The sequence below is a fragment of the Ascaphus truei genome, chromosome 1, assembly GCF_040206685.1.
Source record: "Ascaphus truei isolate aAscTru1 chromosome 1, aAscTru1.hap1, whole genome shotgun sequence".
Taxonomy (NCBI): domain Eukaryota; kingdom Metazoa; phylum Chordata; class Amphibia; order Anura; family Ascaphidae; genus Ascaphus; species Ascaphus truei.
The window spans coordinates 412,513,740-412,536,858 of record NC_134483.1 but is presented as its reverse complement, the minus strand read 5'-3'; the positions used below and the strand labels follow the sequence as shown (position 1 = coordinate 412,536,858).

At 40.3% G+C, this 23,119-nt stretch overlaps 1 protein-coding gene across 3 annotated transcripts in view; it reads right to left on the bottom strand.

Annotated features, from left to right (window-relative positions):
- SLC10A7 (solute carrier family 10 member 7) overlaps window positions 1-23,119 on the bottom strand; it is a 267,589-nt gene that overhangs the window by 63,209 nt on the left and 181,261 nt on the right. For 2 of the 3 annotated variants that reach the window (XM_075613981.1, XM_075613991.1), the window contains one exon: window positions 7,369-7,452. In XM_075613981.1, coding sequence (XP_075470096.1) covers window positions 7,369-7,452 — 84 coding nt within the window. Of the gene's footprint in view, window positions 1-7,368; window positions 7,453-23,119 lie in introns of those variants that run through there. The other variant, XR_012803825.1, reaches the window with a different exon arrangement.

Sequence of the window (23,119 nt, the reverse complement as noted above, 5' to 3'; positions counted from 1 at the left end):
GCAACTTCCACTGGGCAACCATAATGAGAGTATATTTTCAACTGCATTCAAATCTATCCTTAATTATGTCAAATGTTCTTTTCTAGCTGTCACCGAGACAAGCCCATTAAGCCTCCCTGATGTTTATCTCCTCTGCTGATACTAATGGATGTGTGTAATTATCACAATCCCTCTTGCATCAACAGACAATTCGGAGTGCAACTTTAGGAGCCTTAATAAAAATGTGACATCTTCAGGAATTTCATGACGGCAGATAATAGAAAGTGATCCATGGAACACTTTAATATTTAAAAAGCCCAGAAAATGCACCAGAATTTTTTAATTAAATTATAACTTATGCTTGAAAAGCAAAAGTGTACATGTTAGGGGAGTTTAAATAATTAAAATTTGGAATATCAGGCATTTTCATAAATCCAAAGGCAAATGCCATTTGAATTATTTTATAACAGAATTAACACTAACATATGAACTAATCAACACAAGGATAATTAATTAAGCAAAAATAAATAAACAGATAACCTACATTTTGAACCAGGCACCGATGTGAAGAAGTTCAAAAATGAAGTATTTAGGGTTATGATTTATGGGGTCAAGATACCAATTATAGATACAGCAGATTTTGGTTGCATATGTAGAAGGAACTTTATGTTCTCAAGTGCTTCCTGTACATCATATATGTTCATGCTGTATCACAGATTGATTCCTTTACAATCTACAGTTCAAGGTTCAACACACAGGTTAATGGCGTTTTTTTGTGACAACATAGTAGGTTGAGGGTAAAAATCCTCGTGGAGACCCATAAAGCAGACAGAGGATCTCTGGAGAATGCAGGAAGTCAACAGCGCGCCAACAGTTATGCCATGGAGATGAGGAGGCAGCCAGCATAACCAGTGCATGGGCAGCAAGAGGTATAACAGGTCATACTCACAGATGAGTCTCTTATTTTGTGTGTGTGTGTGTGTGTGTGTACATTAACCTATTTTATTTCTCTATTAAATAAATATTATAAACTATGGAGGGTTGTTTGTTGCGCTTCCTTCTGCAGATTTAATACCCACACTCGGCCTGAAAGGAAAAAGCCAATTTTTGTTGATTGTTCATATTCATTTTTGCCAACATGGAAAAAAATTGAGAAGAAGATAAAAGTAGAAGTAGAAATAAAGGGCAAATTATCTCTCACAGGAGAACTCTTCTGGAAGACCAAGCAAAGTCCTTATGAACAAACTGAGAATTTAGTCATGAACATAAGTTCAGTGTCGGGCTGGGACATCTACGGGCAACTAAGGAACCCAATTATATGGCCTCCCCAACACCATGGCTGAGTGAGGGGGCCTGTGGGTGTGGGGCTGCAGCTGTTGGGCGTAAGGGCAGGGCTTGTAGGGGCATGGAGGGCCTGGAGCAGTATGTCAAACAAGGGGGAAGGAGATGGGGAGGTGCTACAAGTGTCAAGCGGGAGGGGATTTCTCACCCGTGGCAGCCTATCCAGAAGGTGAGGGAGGGGGAACACAGCAGAGGATGTGGGACAGGCCAGAAGCCACCGGAAGTTGGGGTCCAACTTCCAGGTCTGCCAGCTTGGCCCCCCTTCCTACGCCAATCCTGGCACTCCCAAGCGGTCAGTGTTCCTGGCTTGTTGGAACCCTGCATAAGACCAAATAAAAGTGCTGTGGAAGATGGATAACTGAAAAGCAGCTAACTTCAATAGCTTCTACCATTAAACAAAGCCACAGTGCACAAACCAGATCAAAAGCTCATGTATCTTACACCTTCAAAGTAATTGAAAATTATCTTTTTTCTTAACATTTGAGAAATTAGAAACCAGCACACACAAACAAGCACAATATGTAGAGTGAAAATATATCACACAAATATCTGGCCAGGAAGGTCCAGGAAATGTAATCAGATATTCAACGGTTAACCAGAACACAAACATACTGCCTGTAAAGCCAACCATCGGAATTAGAAGAGCACCCAAAAAAGGGAAGAGTAAACCTAAAATAAAGCCACGCGATTACACGTCACCAAAACCCTACAAAAAAACAGCCTCCATAGAGCCAGCGTACGTTTCTTTACTGATGGAGCGTTTGAAACTGGTAGGACAGCGTTATTAACAGAGTTAGGCTTGATTGGGGATTACTACTACATTTTCTGTTATGTCATTTTTAGTGTATCCAAATGTAAGTTAAATTTACGTATTTATAGGGACGTTACTAATCAAATAAGCAGCCTTACTGTGCAATAAATCAGTAACATTTGTGAACTTAGATTGTGAGTGGTGATCTACAGTATGCATTAAGTCTATATACCTGTGTGGAATGTAGGGATCATTATCTTAAGAGTTGCATAAAGAGTAAACCAGGTCCCATACGTATACTAGTTTTACACACCATCTGGTAAGGGTTGGGTTGGTAAACAATAATAGACAGCACTCTAAATAATGAATAAAAAAAATCATGAAGTACAGGGTGCAAACGGAACAAAGTGGGCCCAAACAACCCCACTGAAGATCGTATAAACCAAAACAAGGGCTCCAGCACACACTGATTAATAGAGAAAACGAAAGAGTCACAGAATAAGCCAAAAATGTAATAGCGGTAATAATAGAACAATAGGGATCACACAAATATGGAAATGCTACAAGACTATAAATGCAGAGTATATGGATCTTAAAAAGCACAAGAGTAGGGGGGAGAGACACAGAAAAGGGGAGTGGGGAAAAAAACACTAAAGGAAAAACTGCAAACAAATAAACATAGAATAAGACAATGGGGGAGGGTAAGAGGGACAACGTTTCAGGGTAACAACCCTTTCCTCAGGCCCGTTCCCTTGGGTCCAACGGAACCACAAGGTACTTCCCTTAACCCTATCGCCCCGTACAAGACACAAAGTAGCCAAATAAGAATTAGCTCAGAATCAAGCCCTGGTCAAAAGTCCACAGTATATGCAAGAGTGTATACAAACTCAAACCGTCCTTTAAGTGGGATTGTCAGGCTTCTGTCCTCTCTCTCTCTCAGATTCAAAGGTACCTGGGTCACATAGGTATACTAGTTTTACACACCATCTGGTAAGGGTTGGGTTGGTAGTGATCCCGTAAACTACATGACGCCCAGTTGCAAATACAGTATTCTAGGTTTGGGAAACCTGCAGTTACAGTATACTTTGTAAAACAGGGTAAAAGCAGCCTGCTAAATTAGCAGAGATTATGTGCAACATTCCTATTTTAGCATCAACTAAACAGCAAAATCAAACAGATACAGTACACAGGACCCAACATTTCATTGTAGCATCTTTATTCTCTAAACAGAAGAACCTTTAGAACATTAGGATGACCAGAATAACCTGGATTTGAATTGGTGCCATGCACGTTTCCTACATCATTTTGCGATATGACTTTTCCCCACATCGTTTTTTTTGTATATCACAAGTCAGAATAATGTAGTGATAAATCCTCACCCAAACTGCTACCTATTTAATTTGATATCCAAGAATCCGGTAGACAAAATGCCATGCTCAAAGAGCAACAACTGTGGCATTCGTTTTGTAGTCTGCAGCTGGCGATTTGAAGGGTTACGATCTACCCTGGTTTTAGCAGGATATTTGTAACCATCTGAGGTATCATGTACAAGGAATAGGGAGTTTAAGAACTTGGAAAAAGGTAATAGACTAACTTTCAGCATATGATTCCAACTCGTTTATCATCTTCCAAGTTAAACGAACACCATCATCACGAGATGTGCACCAAGTTTCCTTCCATTCGTTTTAGACTGACCGCTGTAATGGTGATAATGGTACTGTACACAAGCCTGGACATTCCTGCAGAGTTGGCAATCCATTGCTGAAACCTTTCTGCAGTGTAAAGGGTTAACCACTGATCAAGTGACTAGAGAATGCATGAATGATAATGTGCAGACATGCTTTTTATTACTTATTCATGGAAAACAGTGGGTTTTGGTGTGCTTCTTTGAAAAATGTTCAAACTGGTAGAATATATGGTCGCACTGTGAAAATTCTATGTCATTAACATTTAATCACAAATTGCTCTTTAATATAAAACATAAAATAAAGGTCTGTCACAAGCACTTAGGTGCAGGGAAAGGAGATGGCATGAAAGCGTGAGGGAAATAACATACTGCAGTGACGATCAATGGTGCCACTGTGTGCTGTTAACCCGCTCAGACATGGGTAAGCTTCAAACCTATTATATATGAAATGTAAGAAGGGTAACACTGAAAAATGAAATAATTAAAAATAACACATTAAACGGGCGTAAAGTTTCTTTTGTTACTCTGTCATTAGCAAAGCATTGTATAAGATGCATGCGCATTGGAGAAGGAAACCATGCCTGGATTCAGTCGATCCTTTCTAAAGATCACTTTTGTGTCGAGCGAGCAGTACTGAAAGTCCGATTACAAACCATATCTGCATACTGTATGATATGCATTGAGGGGCTGTGTACCAAGCTCCTAAAAACAGCACCTACAGTCAAATCAAGTTCACTCACAGCTTGGTAAAGCTCATTAAAAGTGCAAATCCTCCCACTGCTCACTGATTAAAGCAGGGCAAAATAGGGGAAGATTCCTTGACACAATGATGCTAAGAGGTTCATGCTAAAATTGTTTTACTTATTGTCAATTTTACTTCAAATGTACTTTTTTTTTTCTAGCTTGATGTGTAGGATCCATAGTGTTTTGTGTACATCAAAGACCAACGTATCCAAGTTATTTGAGCATATTATGAAAGCCAATATATAAAACGTGCTGTTTTGCACATGCTGTAGTCTGCACTCCCTAATTTAAAGCTTTCCCCTTGTTTAAATAACTCTGGGCTTTTGAAAACTGCCCTAACTGACCATCCCAATCTTCATAAAAAAAAGTTTCCATTTCTGAAACAACTTACTGTAAGAAACACATTTTTGGCAGCTATGCAAAACTCACTTTATATCAGCATCAACCTCTTGTTTCACTCCCAGGGTCCATATACTGGTATAGTTTTTTTACCACCATACAAAATTCCTCGATGATACGCATGGAAATGTGATTCAATCCTCTTTCTGGATATGTTCACAAATATGTCGGCCAAATTATTATTTAATATTGATGATTTGAAAACGGATTAAATATACATGAGGTTGGACTAACATTGACTGTGACATCTGCAGAGCTGTGAGCAAGAGACCCTTCATTAGGTACCTCCAGAGGATAACTTGGATGTGTTCAGAATCTGATCTGTCACCCATTGTAGAGTAGTGCAGGGGCGCTCAACTCCAGTTCCCAAGCCCCCCCAACAGGTCAAGTATTCAGCATATCTCAGCTTCAGCACAGGTGGCTCAATCAGAGGCTCAGTCAAAGACTGAGCCTCTGATTGAGCCACCTGTGCTGAAGCAAGGATATTCTTAAAACCTGACCTGTTGGGGGGTGGGAGGGAGGAGGGGCTTGAGGACTGGAGTTGAGCATCATTGTCATAAAGTATCCTGTTTGCTCACTGACCTTTATTGGAAAAACAATCCGCACCCAAAAATGAAATGATTGCGCGCCATTATTATTTCTAGAAACCCACAGGTGAGGAGGCAGCAGTGAAGCACACACAGGGAAATGTTCATGTCGGAAGCAATATTGCAAGATTCACATTTCTGTCTACTTATTTACACTTTAAAGAGTGACCCTGGGTGCCCAATTGTGTCTCATTACCCAGAATCCCTGGCTGCAGTGGAAGCACTGTATGCCAAGTGATAATGGGGGAAAGACAGGGTTGCAGACCTATCTGAGACATGTGAGTGCACCACAAATGGTCTTTATTTACTATACACTTCATTTTCCAATTTTAAAAAGGCAAACCGGGTAACCCAATGCCTTAAACTGGAAATACAGTATTAGAGTTCCCTTGTAAATACGTCTGATTATTACGTGTTTGCATCGTTTTTTAGTGCTAACCAGTTTAAGAGTTTGGGCCATCTTGGAGTAAAAGATCACACTGAACTTGCAAGGGGAATGACCAAGAGTGGTTGCAGTAGCTGTACAAACCTGTAAACCAATAGAGTATGGACAGCTTTATGGTGCAGAAAGTAAGATCAAGAGGATCGGATCTGAACAGAAGGGGGGACTATAGCAATGAAAAAAAAGTGTGAAGAGAAGTTTGCTCTGTTTGCATTACACGGAATTAAACTATTCTTACATGTTACGCTAATTGTTACCCAGAAAAGTTTAATCCAACTCAAACCTGGCAGATTTATTTGACGCAGATACAAGGTGGCACATGGAGATGCAGAGTTTGATACTCATTATAATCTGTGCATCATGTAACACCTCACTAATTCTTCCTATTGACACTCCCCAAACTGAAGCACCTGGTGCAACACTTGAAGAAAAGAGCCGCAAGATGAAAATGATGCCATTTGCACCGATTGTTCTCCAAATTTGCTTTCATAAGTCACTCCCAATGTTTAGTAGCCATTTAAAGCTGTGGAAGAGGTCACTAATCTACTGTGATTGCAGAACTGAATTGTGGAGGCGTTGGGATGAAATCAAACAATTACTTTTGAAAAAAATATATATATATATTATTTTTAAGCCTTAAAATACCGGAGGAGTAATCTGAAAGGTTTAAAGATTCAAAATTTGCACTGTTTGTTGACACAATAGCTGGAAAACATCCACAATGAACTCGTTAGAATCTCTTGATAGGATTGTGATGACAAGTCTCCTCTGGTCACATAAACATCCTGTAGCATATGCAGCAAAAGGCTCAGAGGCCAACACCCTTTGGCTATTATTTATTTATTTTATTTATTTATAAAATATTATACCAGGAAGTAATACATTGAGAGTTACCACTCGTTTTCAAGTATGTCCTGGGCACAGAGTTAAGACAAATAATACATGGTTACAAATACAGTTACATAATGAGCAGGGTACAGTATACATTATATACAAGACATTGCATGCACAGTTAAAGATAATTTATATTGTGGGCGTATGAAACAGTTACAGACCAGATTAAAATGTATGACAGCCTTAGATTTGAAAGAACTTAGACTGGTGGTGGATGTAAGAGTCTCTGGTAGGTTGTTCCAGTTTTGGGGTGCACGGTTAGATCAGGGATGGCCAGTCCTCCAGTCCTCAAGGGCAACCAACAGATCAGGTTTTAATGATATCCCTGCTTCAGCAAAGGTGGCGCAATCAGTGGCTATCAAAGACTGCTCCACCTGTGCTGAAGCAGGAATATCATTAAAACCTGACCTTTTGGTGGCCCTTGAGGACTGGAGTTGGCCACCCCTGGGTTAGAGCTTACATTACACCTGTGTCTATTTAAAGACCACTGGATACTGCTAAATAACCCACTGTTTAATTGTGTGAATCCAAAATGAGGACATACCTGGCCAATGATCAGAGGAACAACAACGGTCATGAAAAGTTGGGAGAATATGGAGGTAAAGGGCACAGAGGACGACGATCCCAGCTGTAGGAAAAAAAGCACATGTATTATTAATACTCATCACATGTGTAATCCAATTCAAGTCACTAGGGTGAGTTTATCAGATAGGTTAGGCATTGAGAATATCGAGTAGAATGTTAATCAATGGTATAATCGTGTCCTATTGCCTATTTGGGGTTTAAGGAAGTTATGTTGCAAACACATGGTATGAGAGGGCTTGCTGTAAACCAACATTCTTTTTCCAAGAATGACAACAACAAAAAACATTTTCAAGAATGAAGAAAAGGCAAGAAATGTGATTTGTAAAATAAAAGTACATCTACTATGAAGAACTTGTATTTTTGTTTTATACCTGTGAGCACCCAAATCATTCCTTTTAATGCCCGACTTACCAGAAATGCTGATAAGAATACGCAAATGTAATTAGGTTTTTACAGCAAATTAAATAAAAACAGGTTAGTGACCGGTGACAAACATTTGAAGATTTGTAATAAATACAAATTAAACAAACTAAATTGGCATATTTTATTCAATCTATGTCCACAATATCTAAATGGGCCTGAATATTAATACCCCAATTTGAATCAGCCCATCACCATTTGTAAGGTTTAATACATATAGATATTTACATATACTTTGTGTGTTTTAACAAATATGACTAATGACTATAAAAATGTAACAATGTAACGTTAAAAAAAAATATTGTGTTGATGACATTGAATTGCTTTTTTGCTCCACTGATAAATTAAATGAGGTACTAAGGAAATGATTTATACCCCAGTAAGAGCACTGTATGGATGGAGATAGAATGCAGGAAAGAAATGTAAACCTAATTATAACAACTTATTACTAAGATGTGTTTTCTGTTTTCACACTTTTTAGCTTAACTTAGGTCTGAACATGCTTCCTAATATAAATAATGCAGCCTTTACAAATGTGTTAACCTTTTTAAGAAGGACACTGCTTACTGTAACTGAATCATCTTAAGCAACAATCTAATGGCATACAATTGTAGTTTGGAAGAAGCCTACTAAAGGAGCAATCCATGCAACATCTTGCGTGTTTTTTTAAAAACTTTTTTTTTAAATAAAGCAGTTCTCTAGTATTAGAGAATACTTCCATTCTTTTTTAAATTCAACCCTTAATGCAATTTTTAATGCTTTAAAATAATGAGCACCCTTTGATTCCTATAGCAGGTTTTAAACACACGTCACCAGCAGTGCAAGATATTTGCAACACTTTCCTGTTTGTGATATTGTTGCCAATATTCCTAGCAGTTTGAGCTGTAAACTGTAACAATAGATAATTTTATCGCAGTAATGTAAAGCTACGCTTATAGTGTCGGCGACGGAGACGCGACGTCAGGCTACGGTTACTGGAAAAAACAAATTGAGTTGACTTCCAGCGATCGCGACCAAGCCGTCGCGTCTCTATAAGCGCACGCAACGGCGGCAATACATTTGTTTTGACGCGACGGCGCGTCGCCGGCACTATAAGCTCAGCCTAAGGATACATTGTAGCTGCTGTGTTACACTGACTGAAGAATTGATTCAAACCGAGAGGCAGCAATTTTGAATTGATCGCCAGCTTAGGTAATTAGTTTTCAATAAAAGGTATGCAGAGGCTGCATATATTAAAACAATATAATACACACACATACAGGGCTTGACAATTTACCCATAAAGCTACTCGCCCAACCAAAAATGCCACTCACCATCTAGCCCCGCCCTCCATTTTTTTTTGCCCACAGAAACAAAGGAAATCACCAATTATGCTGAATAAAACTGCACCACAATCCTAACATACAGCTTCTCTGCTTTCCTGGTATTGATAAATACACAGATACGCAGCAAGCTCTAAGAAACCCCTCAAAATTACCACTATATATGTGTGTGTGTGTGTGTATGTGTGTGTGTGTGTGAATGCAACTGGGCGCGGCTAAATGTATACAACAAGAAACAAAGAAGTCCAGAGCAACATCCAATGTGACAAAAATACACAGTGAAATACCTATATATCTCTTGAAAACATATCATTTAGTTAACCCTTTAGCCAAAGCGTATAAGCCTGTGAGCCACTTTCATGGCATGACCAGTTAGCAGGTCCTAACACTAACTGATTAAAATCCTTATTTACCTCTATAATCAGAGGAAGGATGGTCCTGGCACTGAACATGTCACATCCAGATGCATGAAAAGAAAACCTGCTTACTTGGAAAGTGGGGAGGGGTGAGCTTTAAACCCTGGGTGGGAGGAGCCACTATCCTGCAAAACAGCTGAGATCAGCTGGACAAAGTTAACAAACACACAGATACCCAACAAGCTCTCAGAAACCCCCCAAAATTACCACAATGTGTATATATATATATATATATATACACACACACACACACACACACACACACACACACACACACATATATATATGCAAGTGTCAAAGGAGTGCTACTGGGCGTGGCTAATTGTATAAAACAAGAAACAAAGAAGTCTCCAGAGCAACATCCAATGTGACTAAATACACAGTGAAATACCTATATATCTCTTGAAAAGGGGTAATTTAGTTAACCCTTGGCCAAAGCTTATAAGCCTGTGAGCCCCATCAAGGCATGACCAAATTCACCTGTCCTAACACTAACTGATTACAATTCTTATTTAACTCTATAATTAGAGGAAGAGTGGTCCTAGCATTGAACCTGTCACAACCAGCTGCATGAAAAGAGGCAAATAAGAATTGTAATCAGTTAATATATAGCTATTATTTCACTGTGTATTTTTGTCAACTGGATGTTGCTCTGGGACTTTTGTTTCTTGTTGTATAAATGTAGCCACGCCCAGAAGCACTCCTTTTGACACTTGTATACATATATAATTTGTGGTAATTTTGGGGGGTTTCTTAGAGCTTGCTGGGTATCTGTGTATTTATTAACTTTGTCCAGCTGGTCTCAGCTGTTTTGGAGGTCAGTGGCTCCTCCCTCCCAGGGTTTAAGCTCAACCCCCTCCACTTTCCCCCACACTTTCCAAGTAAGCAGTTTTTCTTTTCATGCAGCTGGTTGTGACAGATTCAATGCTAGGACCATTCTTCCTCTAATTATAGAGGTAAAAATAATTTTAATCAGTTAGTGTTAGGACCTGCAGCCAAAGGCCGAGCTGCGGTCCCAGAGAAACACACTTTGTAACAAGTACTTCTATTTAACCCCTGTTCCCACGACCTGTCCTTCGCGCACCACCCTTTTCTAGGGTGCCCCTCAAAGCCTCCGTAAACTAAGCTGGAATTAGGTTAATAACTCCATAAAATGTGTATATGATGGTACAAGATTTTCCCTAATGTGAAGGGAGCGATATTTCAGGAACACCCCAAAAAGAAAAACACAACAATAGTGCAATAAAATCGCACAATAGTGATGCAGATAAAATCTTGGCTCAAGTGGATTTCCTACTTACAACAAGTAAGTGAAGAATCAGCGTTTAACAGGAAAACAGGATTGGAGGACATTCAGAAGCACTCTCACTCAGGGTTGTATTCATGTAAAACAGCAAGGAGAGACCATGGTATGGACCAATAGGCAAAAAATGTATATAGATAAAAGCATATGAAATGTACTCACAATATGTACATCAATTGCGGACACATAAAGGTATCTTTTGAGGCGGTGTGGTTTACATCAGGAGAGGTGGTAGTCTGGCCTTTCGATTTGGAACTCCCTCAGTCCGATCACGGTGGATGGCGTCTGACGTCACATACGTCAATGCCCGACAACTTCCGGTAGGGCGGATGGCGGGACAGCACAGAAGACTCTTCACCTTTGCCTCTAAACCAGGAGCAGCTGCATGCGGTGTACAAACTCTACGCGTTTCGCTGATCTAAACGTCAGCTTCCTCAGGAGCAATATAACACCTCTCGAGGGTCTGCTACTTAAATAGTAGGCATAATTACTAGCTAATTGGTAAATTACTCACAGGTTCTCTCTTAAAGGAGTACATAACACTGTGATCCAAAACATATAAAAGACAATAAAAAATCTTTAATAAAAATTAAGATAACTAAAATGGTTAAAAAAAAAATTAGACATAATAATCAATAAGCTCGAGACAGAGATTGCATAGGGATGAGAGAGAGAGAGAGAGATGGCATTAGTAACTATTCAATAAGTTATAAGAGAGAACCTGTGAGTAATTTACCAATTAGCAAGTAATTATGCCAACTATTTAACTATGCAGCTGCTCCTGGTTTAGAGGCAAAGGTGAAGAGTCTTCTGTGCCGTACCACCATCCGTTTTTGCCCTCCGCCCTACCGGAAGTTGTCGGCCATTGACGGATGTGACGTCAGACGCCGTCCACCGTGATCGGACTGAGGGAGTTCCAAATCGAAAGGCCAGACTACCACCTCTCCTGATGTGAACCACACCGCCTCAAAAGATACCTTTATGTGTCCGCAATTGATGTACATATTGTGAGTACATTTCATATGCTTTTATCTATATACATTTTTTGCCTATTGGTCCATACCATGGTCTCTCCTTGCTGTTTTACATGAATACAACCCTGAGTGAGAGTGCTTCTGAATATCCTCCAATCCTGCTTTTCTGTTAAACGCTGATTCTTCACTTGTTGTAAGTAGGAAATCCACTTGAGCCAAGATTTTATCTGCTTCACTATTGTGTGATTTTATTGCACTATTGTTGTGTTTTTCTTTTTGGGGTGTTCCTGAAATATCGCTCCCTTTACATTCTGGATCCGTTACTGCCTATGAGGGAACTTGTACAAATTCCCTGTGAAGGTTGAGAATTTTTCTTACTCACCTTACAAGTCACTGATTATTTTTATTTATCACTATACTGTGTCTTAGCGCCTTTCTAAATCACTTGGGTTTACAAGATTTTCCCTGCCTGTAATGTATTCTTGTGTATGTACCGTAATTCCCTTATACCTGCGTGTATTTGTTATGCATATGTGTATTCCTATGTGTATTCCTATGTGGCCTGCAGTTCCCCTGTATATCCCAAGACCCTAAGCCTGCCCTGTTGCTACTTGATCTAGCAGGGCCTGGGTTTGATATGGTAAGGAGCCAGAACCATGTGCCGACCACCTACCAGCCTTGGTCCGGGTTAGGAGTGAAATCCTTTAAACAGCCAGACAGCGTTGTGCTGCTAATTGATAACGGGTATAACTGCCCACTGGCAGAGGTCCACTTTGTTCCTCTGAGTGCATGTGCTCAGAGGCCTGTGTTCCGTGTGAATCGGGTTACCTGCATCCATACAGCCAGTGTCCAAACTGTGTGTGGAAGACTGTGTGAAGGAAGCCTACCAGTTCTGTTCAAGACTGCATCAATCCGGGAAAACAAGTTTCTTTTTGCCGGACCTCTAAAATGATCCTGGGAGGTAAGCCAGCTATGGCTTTTACCTTACACCTATCTGGAATAGGTGCCCCCAGTTGTCCCGTGAGTCGGACCTGTATCGTTCCATGAAAAAGACCGTTTCTACCTTTTGTGCTGTTCGCGTCAAAAGAATCACTTTTTGTTCACCCACTAAACTAACTTCCAGAGGTACTTTGGCTATGGCCGTACCTGGCATCGAGTCTAACTAGGTATTATCCATTGTCCCCGAGTCCGTCTCTATCATTCGTACTGTGTGTATTGTGTGATTTTCTGTTAGCTTTGGCTAAATAAACTCTGGTTTATTAAACCTCTGTGCTCTGCCTGGGGATTCAAAGATCCTCGGTAGTCCGATCAACCATGATCGTGACACTACTGGCACGAGATCTCTTTTCCATTGCTTCATGTAAGGAAGATTGAAAATCTTCTGTATTTTACATCAAATTTAAGTCTGGAAATGAGACCTTCAGACATAGATATTGAGAAAGTTATGCCTTTAAAACAAATGACAATTCTCTTGCTAAGTTGGTTGGGGGAACAATGTAATTATGAAATGTTTAACCAAGATTTTTTATAAAGGTCTCAAGTCGGCAGATCGAAGGTTTCTTGTAGCTCAAGAAAGGACTACAAAACCTGCCTTAGAAACATTGACTAAAGCTTTTATTCCTGTCCGGAACCAATTGGAAAATATGCCTCATTTAAGACCTGGGAGAAAAGCTGATTAAAAAAATTAGATATCAAGGTAGAGGTGTGGGAGGACAAGGCACACATCCCAGATAGATAGCGAGAACGGCATGCAGGGCTGTCAAAAGAACTCTTTAGGCTCAGGAGAAATGTAAGGAGCAGGCCCGGTTGAGAAGAAGCTATGGGTTGAGGGGGGAGGGAAGAGAAGGATGTATGGGCCTAGATGATTGGGGCAGAAGAGAGACGGAGGTATGGGCTGGGAAAAGGGTATATGCTTGGAGTGGGGAGTTGAGGTGGGAGGAGGTATGGGCCTGGGGGGATTTATATCGGTCTATTTGAAGGGAATAGGTATTGGGCTGCGGGTGTGATAGGTATGGGCCTGGGGAGGATTGGTACAGGCATGGGGTGCAAGGAGGGCTGAAGCAGAAGGGGGAGCCTGGTGCAAAATGTGGAAGAGGGTGGCGGGACCATGTGGGCCTGCAGGAGGGTGGCACAGAAGTTACGTGTGGACCTAGCTGCAGCCCAGAGAAGGCCCTACTGCAAGTCCTGATAGGCCTCGGCAGGTGGAGGGTCCTAAAGGCTTGCGGATCCAGCAAGTTAGAGGGGGCTTGAGGGCAGGAGGTATTGGCCTCAACGGGGTAGGGGCTTGGGGGTGGGGGGAGAGGGCAGGTGCCGGAGCGGACATTTGCGTAATTTAGGCCTGATATTTGCTTGGGCCCAACAACAATTATCCCAGCTCTCTCTGAGGTTAAGAAGAAAGGTATATGATCGATGCCGCAGCCTCTCCAAAACACAGGGACTCACCAGGTAAAAACTTAAAACTGAAGTTTTATTCGGGTTACATTAAAAATGGAAACACTCAGGACAGGCAAAAATAGAAGAACCTCCTCCCACGCATGAACTGCCCTTTCTCAGGTTAATCTCTGAGGTTAATCCTTAAGTATTTTATGGCAAAATGTTTCCACTTAAAGTCGAAATTAGGTTTAATTAGTTTAATTGTTTGTGTTGGAAGATTGATATTTAACGCTATTTAGAGGGACATATAATACAGATATTTAGAGCGACATTTTAAATTATGAATATTAAATCCAGATACAGTACTACAGTCACTGAGTATATTCCTTAAATTTGGCGATGAGATGAGGGGTGTGGAGACGGTCAATAGAATGTCTTCTGCATATAATGAGTTTATATTATTCCCAGTTGAGGTAAAGGCACACAATATTTGAATTATTCCTTATTGGTTCAATATACATTGCAAAAACCAGAGGTAAAAGTGGAAAATACTGTCCAGTTCCATTAGTTATATCTATTAGGGAAGATAAATGTGACAAGGCATTTATGGATGCTGATGGGCGAGAATATAATATGTACGAATTGCTTACAGAAAATTATTGCCCAGATCAAACCTTTTTTTTTTAATACTGCAAACATGAAAATCCAGTTAAGTCTGTCAAAGGCCTCTTCAGCATCCAAAGAAAATAAACGCATGGAAATATTGAGAAAGCTGGCTTTGGGAATAATATTAAAGCTGCAGTTCAGTCAATATCCTGCATGTTTTTTTTTTTTTTTAATAAATCTGTAGTAAGAAAAAATACTTTTAGCATTTTCTGTTTTTAAAAAAACAACTTTGAAAGACCAACTTTCTTGTATTCTATTTTAACAGCCATTTATAAGGCACTGCCCCTTCATGTCCTGTCACAAGCCCTGGCACACCCCTTTGTCAGCCCTGCCCTCCCTCTAGCACTTGTCAGTGCAGGAATGCTCATGAATATTCATGAGCTTCCACTGCCAGTCAAGCAGATTATAAACAAATGCCAGCTTTTAATATGTCACCAAATTTCGACCTATCAATACATGGAAAACGAATTGACCGACAGCTATACAGTTCTTTAGGCAATTAGAGATTTAAGAGCTCTTCTTGTATTGTCTAGAGCAGGGGTGGGCAACCTATTTTTCAATGTAGCCACAGGTGTGGCGAATTAGAAGTGAAAATAGCCACACCATGTAAAAATTGAGGTATTGTGTTGCGCATGCGAACATTTTAAACACACACTGTTTGAACAAGTTTATACATTCTCAGTGCCGTTCTATAGCGTGTGCGAACGCGCGTGCACGTGACGCATGCTTTTTGTGTGTATGCTGTGAGCGAGTGAGGTGCAATCTGTGTGTGTGTTATAAATACGTTTGAAATAAAGAAATACTTTAATAAATGATTTATTAACATTGTACATACACGCACACACACACATTTCAGTGGCGGTAGCGGCGCAAAATCTTTATTTTCCTCATCTCCCCCTGTCAGAACACTCACTGCCCTGCGCGTGGCACCATTATAGAAAGGCTGACTAACCTCAGCCAACTATAACTGCCGTGTACACGGCGCAGCAAGCGCACGCACTATAGAACGGCCCTCAGACCGCAACCCCCTTATCCTCTCACGCCACCACCACTACCCTCCTCATCATCATCTCCTCACCCCCTTCATCATCACCATCTCATTTAACCCCCCTCAACACCTTCTCATTTAACCCCCCTCATCACCATCTCCTTTAACCCCCATCACCATCCCCCCTGCACCCTTCATCTCACCCCTGCACCCTACATCTCACCCCTGCACCCTACATCTCACCCCTGCACCCTTCATCTCCCCCCTGCACCCTTCATCTCCCCCCTGCACCCTTCATCTCCCCCCTGCACCCTTCATCTCCCCCCTGCACCCTTCATCTCCCCCCTGCACCCTTCATCCTCCCCCTGCACTCTTCATCCTTCACCTCCCCCCTGCACCCTTCATCCTCCCCCTGCACTCTTCATCTCCCCCCTGCACTCTTCATCCTTCATCTCCCCCCTGCACCTCCCCCCTGCACCTACCAGATTGCAGCGCGGCGGTGGCAGGCGGATGGGCGCCAGTGGCAAGCGGACGGGCGGCAGACGGGCATCAGCGCGTCACGCTGAAGCGTGCTCGGGGGGGGGGGAGTGCGTCACGCTGGAGCGTGCTCGGGGGGGAGCGCGTCACGCTGGAGCGTGCTTGGAAGGGAGGGAGCGCGCCGCATCAGCGCGACATGGAGTGGCCTCGGAGGGGAGGGAGTGCATGTGTCATGCGCATGCTGGAGCAGGCGGGGGTGTGGGAGGGAGGGGAGTGCGTCACACCACTGGAGCGCAATCCTTACCAAGGAAGGGGAAGGGAGGGTGTTTGAGGGGGCCGTTGCGGGTCGCACAGAGTGTCCCGGCGGCCCTGTTCGCCACAGTTTTACTGCCAATTCACCACAAGTGGCGAATGGCGACAGTGTTGCCCACCCTGGGTCTAGAGCCTGTCTGCCTTGGATAAATTGAAGTTACAGTTTTAATAACCTGTAATGATTTATCCAAAGCGAAATGGATAACGAAGATGACCGTAAACCATCAATAAAACCTTAGAGCTGCATGAACCTGGAATAAACTCAAGAGTGATACATTGGAGGTTCCTCCCACAGCAGAAGTATTTGTAAGATTACATAGCGCATGGTTAGAGTTTATTCTGTATTTCAAACACTAGCTGGTCATATGCTGGTGTATACAATCTAAAGTTTATATTGCACATTTCCCCCTTTTCTATTCATCTGATTTAAAGGAGCAGTTACCCTTACATACAAACTTTCTCCCCCCCCCCCCCTTATCAAGATGTAATTTTAATACAAATAAAATGGCATTTAAATACAATACTACTTGCGCACCAGCGGGTGACGTCGCACGTCGCCGTCCAATAAGCTCAGTGCTTCTCCCCAATGCCTCAAAACTTGAACAATAGTAACTTTAATAGATAATTTCAACATGGACAAGCTTAAGCATAGGATCGGCGAAAGCGCAACATCTCCTGCCTATTCCCATAGAGCACAATACATTCGGGGGGGCGCATATGCTAGTGAGCACGAGCAGCTAAACCAATCAGCTAAATAAACAGTAAGCTTGAATGGAATTACGAACCATAAATGCCAGACATAATGTTAAAAACAAGAAAGTAATGTGAAACACAACAATTCAAAATAATATGAAAAATAAAATAAACAGGACAAAAAACGTAATACATGATGATATTGTGTACACAATTACAACATATATCAAGGAGTCAATATATGCTTGAATATTGATATCCATGCATACAAATTAGTATACTATAATAAACCATTAAAAAATGAATAAGTATATCTATGCAGGGATAAAAACAAATCAAGAATACAAATAAAGAGGAGATTACCAATAATCAAATTAAAATTAAAAATAATAATATATGAGAACTATGTTCTACTAAATTAGCATAAGGATTATATATATATATATAGATCACAAAAGACTTTTGAAGAATGGAATAGAATAGCTAATTTGATATTAATTCCAAGGAACATGAACTTAATAATTCAAGAAAACCTTTTTCATCAAATATGGAAGCAGTTACATATCCAAATTGAAGAACAGAGGGAGGGCCACTAGATCACAAGAAATGTCCCAGGTCCCAATCTGTATTGAGACCAGACGGGACGTGGGTTTTGAAAATGAATATCCAGTAAGCCTTCCTCTGGTCGAGCCTCTTAGTACGATTACCTTCCCTGATGTGTGGGAAAAATATTCAATTCCACAAAATTTTAGATATTTACTATTTCCTCTGCTGCTGTGTGAACAGTGCGTTGGGACCGGATGTATAGTATCTTTAAGGTTAATGAGCATTACATGCTCCATAACTCATACTTTCAAGCATCTCGTTTTCTGCCCCACGTACTCTTTCCCACAGCCACAGGTGAGGTGGTAAATAACGAATGTTTTACAATTTATGAAATTAGTAATCTGATACATTTCATTAGTGATGTGGATTGAAAAGTTTTTGATGGTGTCATTAGTTTACAAACTTTACAAGAGCCACATCTATATGACCCTCTGGTCAATTGAGTAGACCTAGGAATCGGAGAAGAAAATAAACTTGGTGAAAGGGAATTGGAAATGGTTTTTCGCCTTCCTGAAAACAAGGCTAGGGCTGGATTGTAAATCCCTTCCCAAAACGGGGTCCAGGCGCAAGATATCCCAATGTTTTTTCAAAATTGTCTTAATTTGGTTAGCCGGCTAAATTGAGTAATGAACAGTGGGCCCCTTGGGAGTAGTAGTCTTGTTGGATTTTCTAACAAGTAGTGTATCTCTATTCAGATTGTTAACATCCCCCCAAGCAGTAAGCAAGTCATCTGATCTGTAACCCCTGACTAGAAATCTATCATACAGTTCTTCTGACTTGTTTTTGGAAATCATCTTCGTTTGAGCAATTTCTTTTAGCGCTCATAAATTATCCCTTAGGAATACTTTTAATAAGGTTCCTAGGTTGGCAGCTATCTGCTCTCAAACAGGTATTCCTGGAATTCTCCATCCGAAAGATATCAATCTGTATTTTGAGACAAAGATCCACATATAATAATAGATCTAGATATCGTAAATTTTGATAATCAAAGGTGTGAGTGAAACTAATATTATATTCATTATTATTTAATAAATCTATAAATGATAATAGTGACGTGACATCACCTTCCCAAATAAAGATCAAATCATCCATAAAACGATGATAAAATATAATGTAACACGTGGAACAACTCCCACCAACCCATGAACAAGTTAGCATAGGACGGGGCAAAGCTGGTACCCATTACCATTCCACGTGTCTGGAGATAGTAAACACCGTAAAATAAAAAATAGTTGTGTGTTAAGAGAAAGTGCATAGAGTCTAAAATAAAAGTTGTTTGTGAAAGTGATAAATAAGAGAGTTCCAGAAAATATCGTGCAGCTGCCACACCAATGGGGTGCTCGATGATTGTGTACAATAAAGGAACGTCCATAGACATCCTTATGAAATTCCGTTCCCATTATATATTTTCAATTTGATTAATAAGATCCCCACTATCCAAAATGTTGGAAGGGAGAGAGCTAGCCAGGGGCTGCAAGAAATGATCCACGTACCGTGACCGTTCATCTCCCATAGATCCTACGCTGGAAATAATGGGTCTCCCAGGTGGGGAGACCAACGTTTTATTGATCTTTGGGAGATGGTGGAAACACGGCCGTGGTGGGGAAAGGGTTATAGAGAAAATCCATCTCATTCTCGTTAAGGACTCCTAAGATCTTCCCTTCATCTAAGAGTTCCCTAAGGTCAGACATGAAGGAAAGGGCTGGGTCAGATGGCAGTACAGCACAGGAGAGAGTATCCCCAAGTTGACGTAAAGCCTACTTGTGGTAGTCGCTCCTATGCTGTACTACCACGGCCACCCACTTATCTGCATTTTTGATGATCAGTTGGTTATTAGCTTTGAATGCTTTCAACGCTTCTCTTTCACTTTTGCTTAAATTATTCTTTTGAGAATTCATTACCCACAGTGTTGAATTGGTAACCTTTTGCCAAGATGGAGATGTACCTCTCTACCATCTTCTCAAAAGTGGCTACGGCACTTCCTTTAACAAAGGTGGGATAGAAATGAGATTTTCATTTGAAACCAGAACCCTTACAGCCAAAAAAAAGCCTGGGGTTCAATTTGCGAATTCTGATCATGAATCAGTTCATGTCTTGAAGATGACAAAGGTCTCTAAAAGAATAATTAGTAGTAAAGTTAACATCAACCTCTGAAATAACAACATTTGGGTCACAAGATGTAACAACATTAATATCATCTCATAACTCTGGTAATGCAGATGAATCATCCATATTTATCAAAAAATGTGTTCAGAGTCAACTTTCGTATAATATTTTTGTAAGTCCACAATTGTATCAAAAAGATTGAAGTTAGTATCAGGGGCGAACTTCAGTCCTTTACCTAGAAGGAGTAATTCATCATATGTTAAATTTACATTGGATATGTTAATTACTCCTGGAGTATCATTTAGGAGTTATTTTTCCTTTTGTTGGATGACCTCCTTTAGTCCTCTGTCGTGTCCTCTGTTGTTTTTTGACAGAGAGAAAAAAGATGACCTTTGACTTTGTGCCTGATGTGTTGCCTGTTGTGGCCCCCATCTTTTTCCACGATTATGTGTGTTTTGAAAGGACACTGAATGACCAGAGGCTTCATTGTCTGATATGTCAGATTCACCACGTGTTGTGTAGTTGCCAGGTTTGGTGTTTAGAATTGATTTGTGAGAAAGGGATCGCTTATCGCCTCCTGTTACTGGCGTTGAACTATTAGCTTGAGAGGGATTAGTATTCTGCCAAACATATACTTGATTTTTTTTCATAGTCTTGCTTATCCCTCTCAAACTTAGCCTGTTTTTTAGACATAACGTCCTTTTCCAATTTATTAATATTCTGTGCCAATGTTATATCCAATTCCAAAAAGCCTTCCATTTTAGTGTACTCATGCAATTTAGTTTGTAAGATCTTAATGACCGTTTCAATAAGTGTTTTCTCTTTTGCTTTAAATGTCACGATCAATTCCATTAATTTAAACGAACATTCATTAAGTACCCGCTTCCAATTGGCTTCAAAGTCACCCTCCTGGAATACAAACATGGGGGATTTTTTTATGCGAAGAGCCCTAGGAATACTTTTGACTTTAATATAATATAATTATCAATAGTCACTATATCCCACCACAAACGGGTATTGTGTATGAGTAACGTCTCCAAGCAAAAGAACTGATTCTTAATGTCAGTGGTGTCCTCACAGGCAGTGTCCAGTATATTGTCAAACACTAACTGTGCTTTCTTCAGTCTAATTGTATTGTCTGAGCATGTGAATGCATAATTAGAACTCTCCTGGGTGGTACACTCCTCTTGAGTATCAGTATGATCCATAATATCAGAAAAAATAGATTCATTTATCTGACTTCAAAAATAATGGTATGACACTTCCAACTAACACAAATATTTGAAAAAAGTCAGTTTGGAAGAAAAAACGAGTTAATGTGTTAATAGCATCCTCAATGATCAATCATGTCTCATAGACAAATCAAACAAGCAACCAGTGTTAAGGCAATAGCAATAGAGAAGGTAGCGGTCCTGTGCTTCAAGGATGAATTATGTCCTTATAATATATTAAGAACTCCGCAATAGGATTCAATGTAGAATATGTAGTTTATCAGCATCCCATATTTAGGGAACAGGGGACTAGTACCTAGTGCTGCCAGTGGTCTAAGCAGCAAGAAGTACTGTATTTAAATGCCATTTTATTTGTATTAAAATGACACCTTGTTAAAGGGCGTACGGCCCGAAAAACACGTAGGTGCTTTCGTAATATCTAGGGGGTCTATTATGATCCTTCAATAAATATTTTTTATTTTTCTAATGTGAGCCTCCTCCTATTATTGTTGGCGGTGCTCTGCCTTTTTCCATTTTCCCTGTTTACCTACCTTGTGGGCAGAATTTGCCTGTCGTTGGATCCGCAGCATGGATCTCGTGGAAAGAAGAGGACAAAGGACATCTACTGAGTGAGTTACCTCAGCCTTGATTCCTCTTTCATGGTTTTATTATTCAGTTTGTGGACACACTATGTACTTTCATAAATGTGCTTAGACCACTGGCAGCACTAGGTACTAGTCTCTTGTTTCCTAAATATGGGATGCTGATAAACTGTACATATTCTACATTGAATCCTATTGCAGAGTTCTTAATATATTATAAGGACATAATTAATCCTTGAAGCACCGGTCCTCTATCTTCTCTAAAGCCGTGTGGAAAAAGATGAAATTAACCTGAAATCGTATGTTTTAAAAAAAAAATTAATCAGCTCTATAGTATTAGATAGTGATATTGTTATCTATCAATCACTATCTAATACTACAGTGGAGGTTTCTTGTTGCTTTTTTCACCCACCATTACTTAAAATGTGATTATTATTATTCAACTCTTAATGCTGTTTTTAATGAGTTTTAAAGCAGTCTTTGATTTCTATAGCAGGCTTTAGCCCACTTCCCAGGCAGTGCAAGGTCTTTGTAACACTTTCCTGTTTCGGACAATGTGTTGCCTATGTTCCTAGCTGTTTGAGCTGTAAACTGTAACAATAGATAATGTTACCTTAGTAATAAAGGATACATTATAGCTGCTGAGTTACTCTGACTGAAGGATTGATTGAAACTGAAAGGCGGCCATTATGTTAGTCACACAACCAGGATTTTGACAGATTTGTATTAGGAGAACAAAAACGATTGCCGGCTTAGGTCAGAAAGTAGAATTATACATTGTCACATGCTTTACATATAAAAAAAATAAGAACTAAAAGGGTGAAAGTAGTCATGCTGCTTTAAGAGATTATTCCAAAGACAGGCACAAGTAATTATTGTCTACTTTTAAATATGTAGTTAATTATGCTACCGGCAATGTCAATTTCTATTTTTTTGTGTGAAAATGTACAAATAATTGTTGGCAAAACATTCAAAATAAATCAAGTGCAGGTTAAACGTAACAGTTTTAGATAGCCTCCTCTGCTCTACTCAAAGCTAACAGATATATAGTGAAAGATGAGATCGTAGGTAAAAGGAGGGACAGAAGAGTAAAGGACCTTGAAGGAGGGGTGTGATGGGGGTGGGGGGTGTTGGAGGGGTGTGATGGGGGGGATGGGGTGTTAGGGGTATAGTAGTTATTGATAAGGTTTTTTTCCCCCATGAATGATTGTATGTATATTGTTTCGTGTTATTCAAAAACT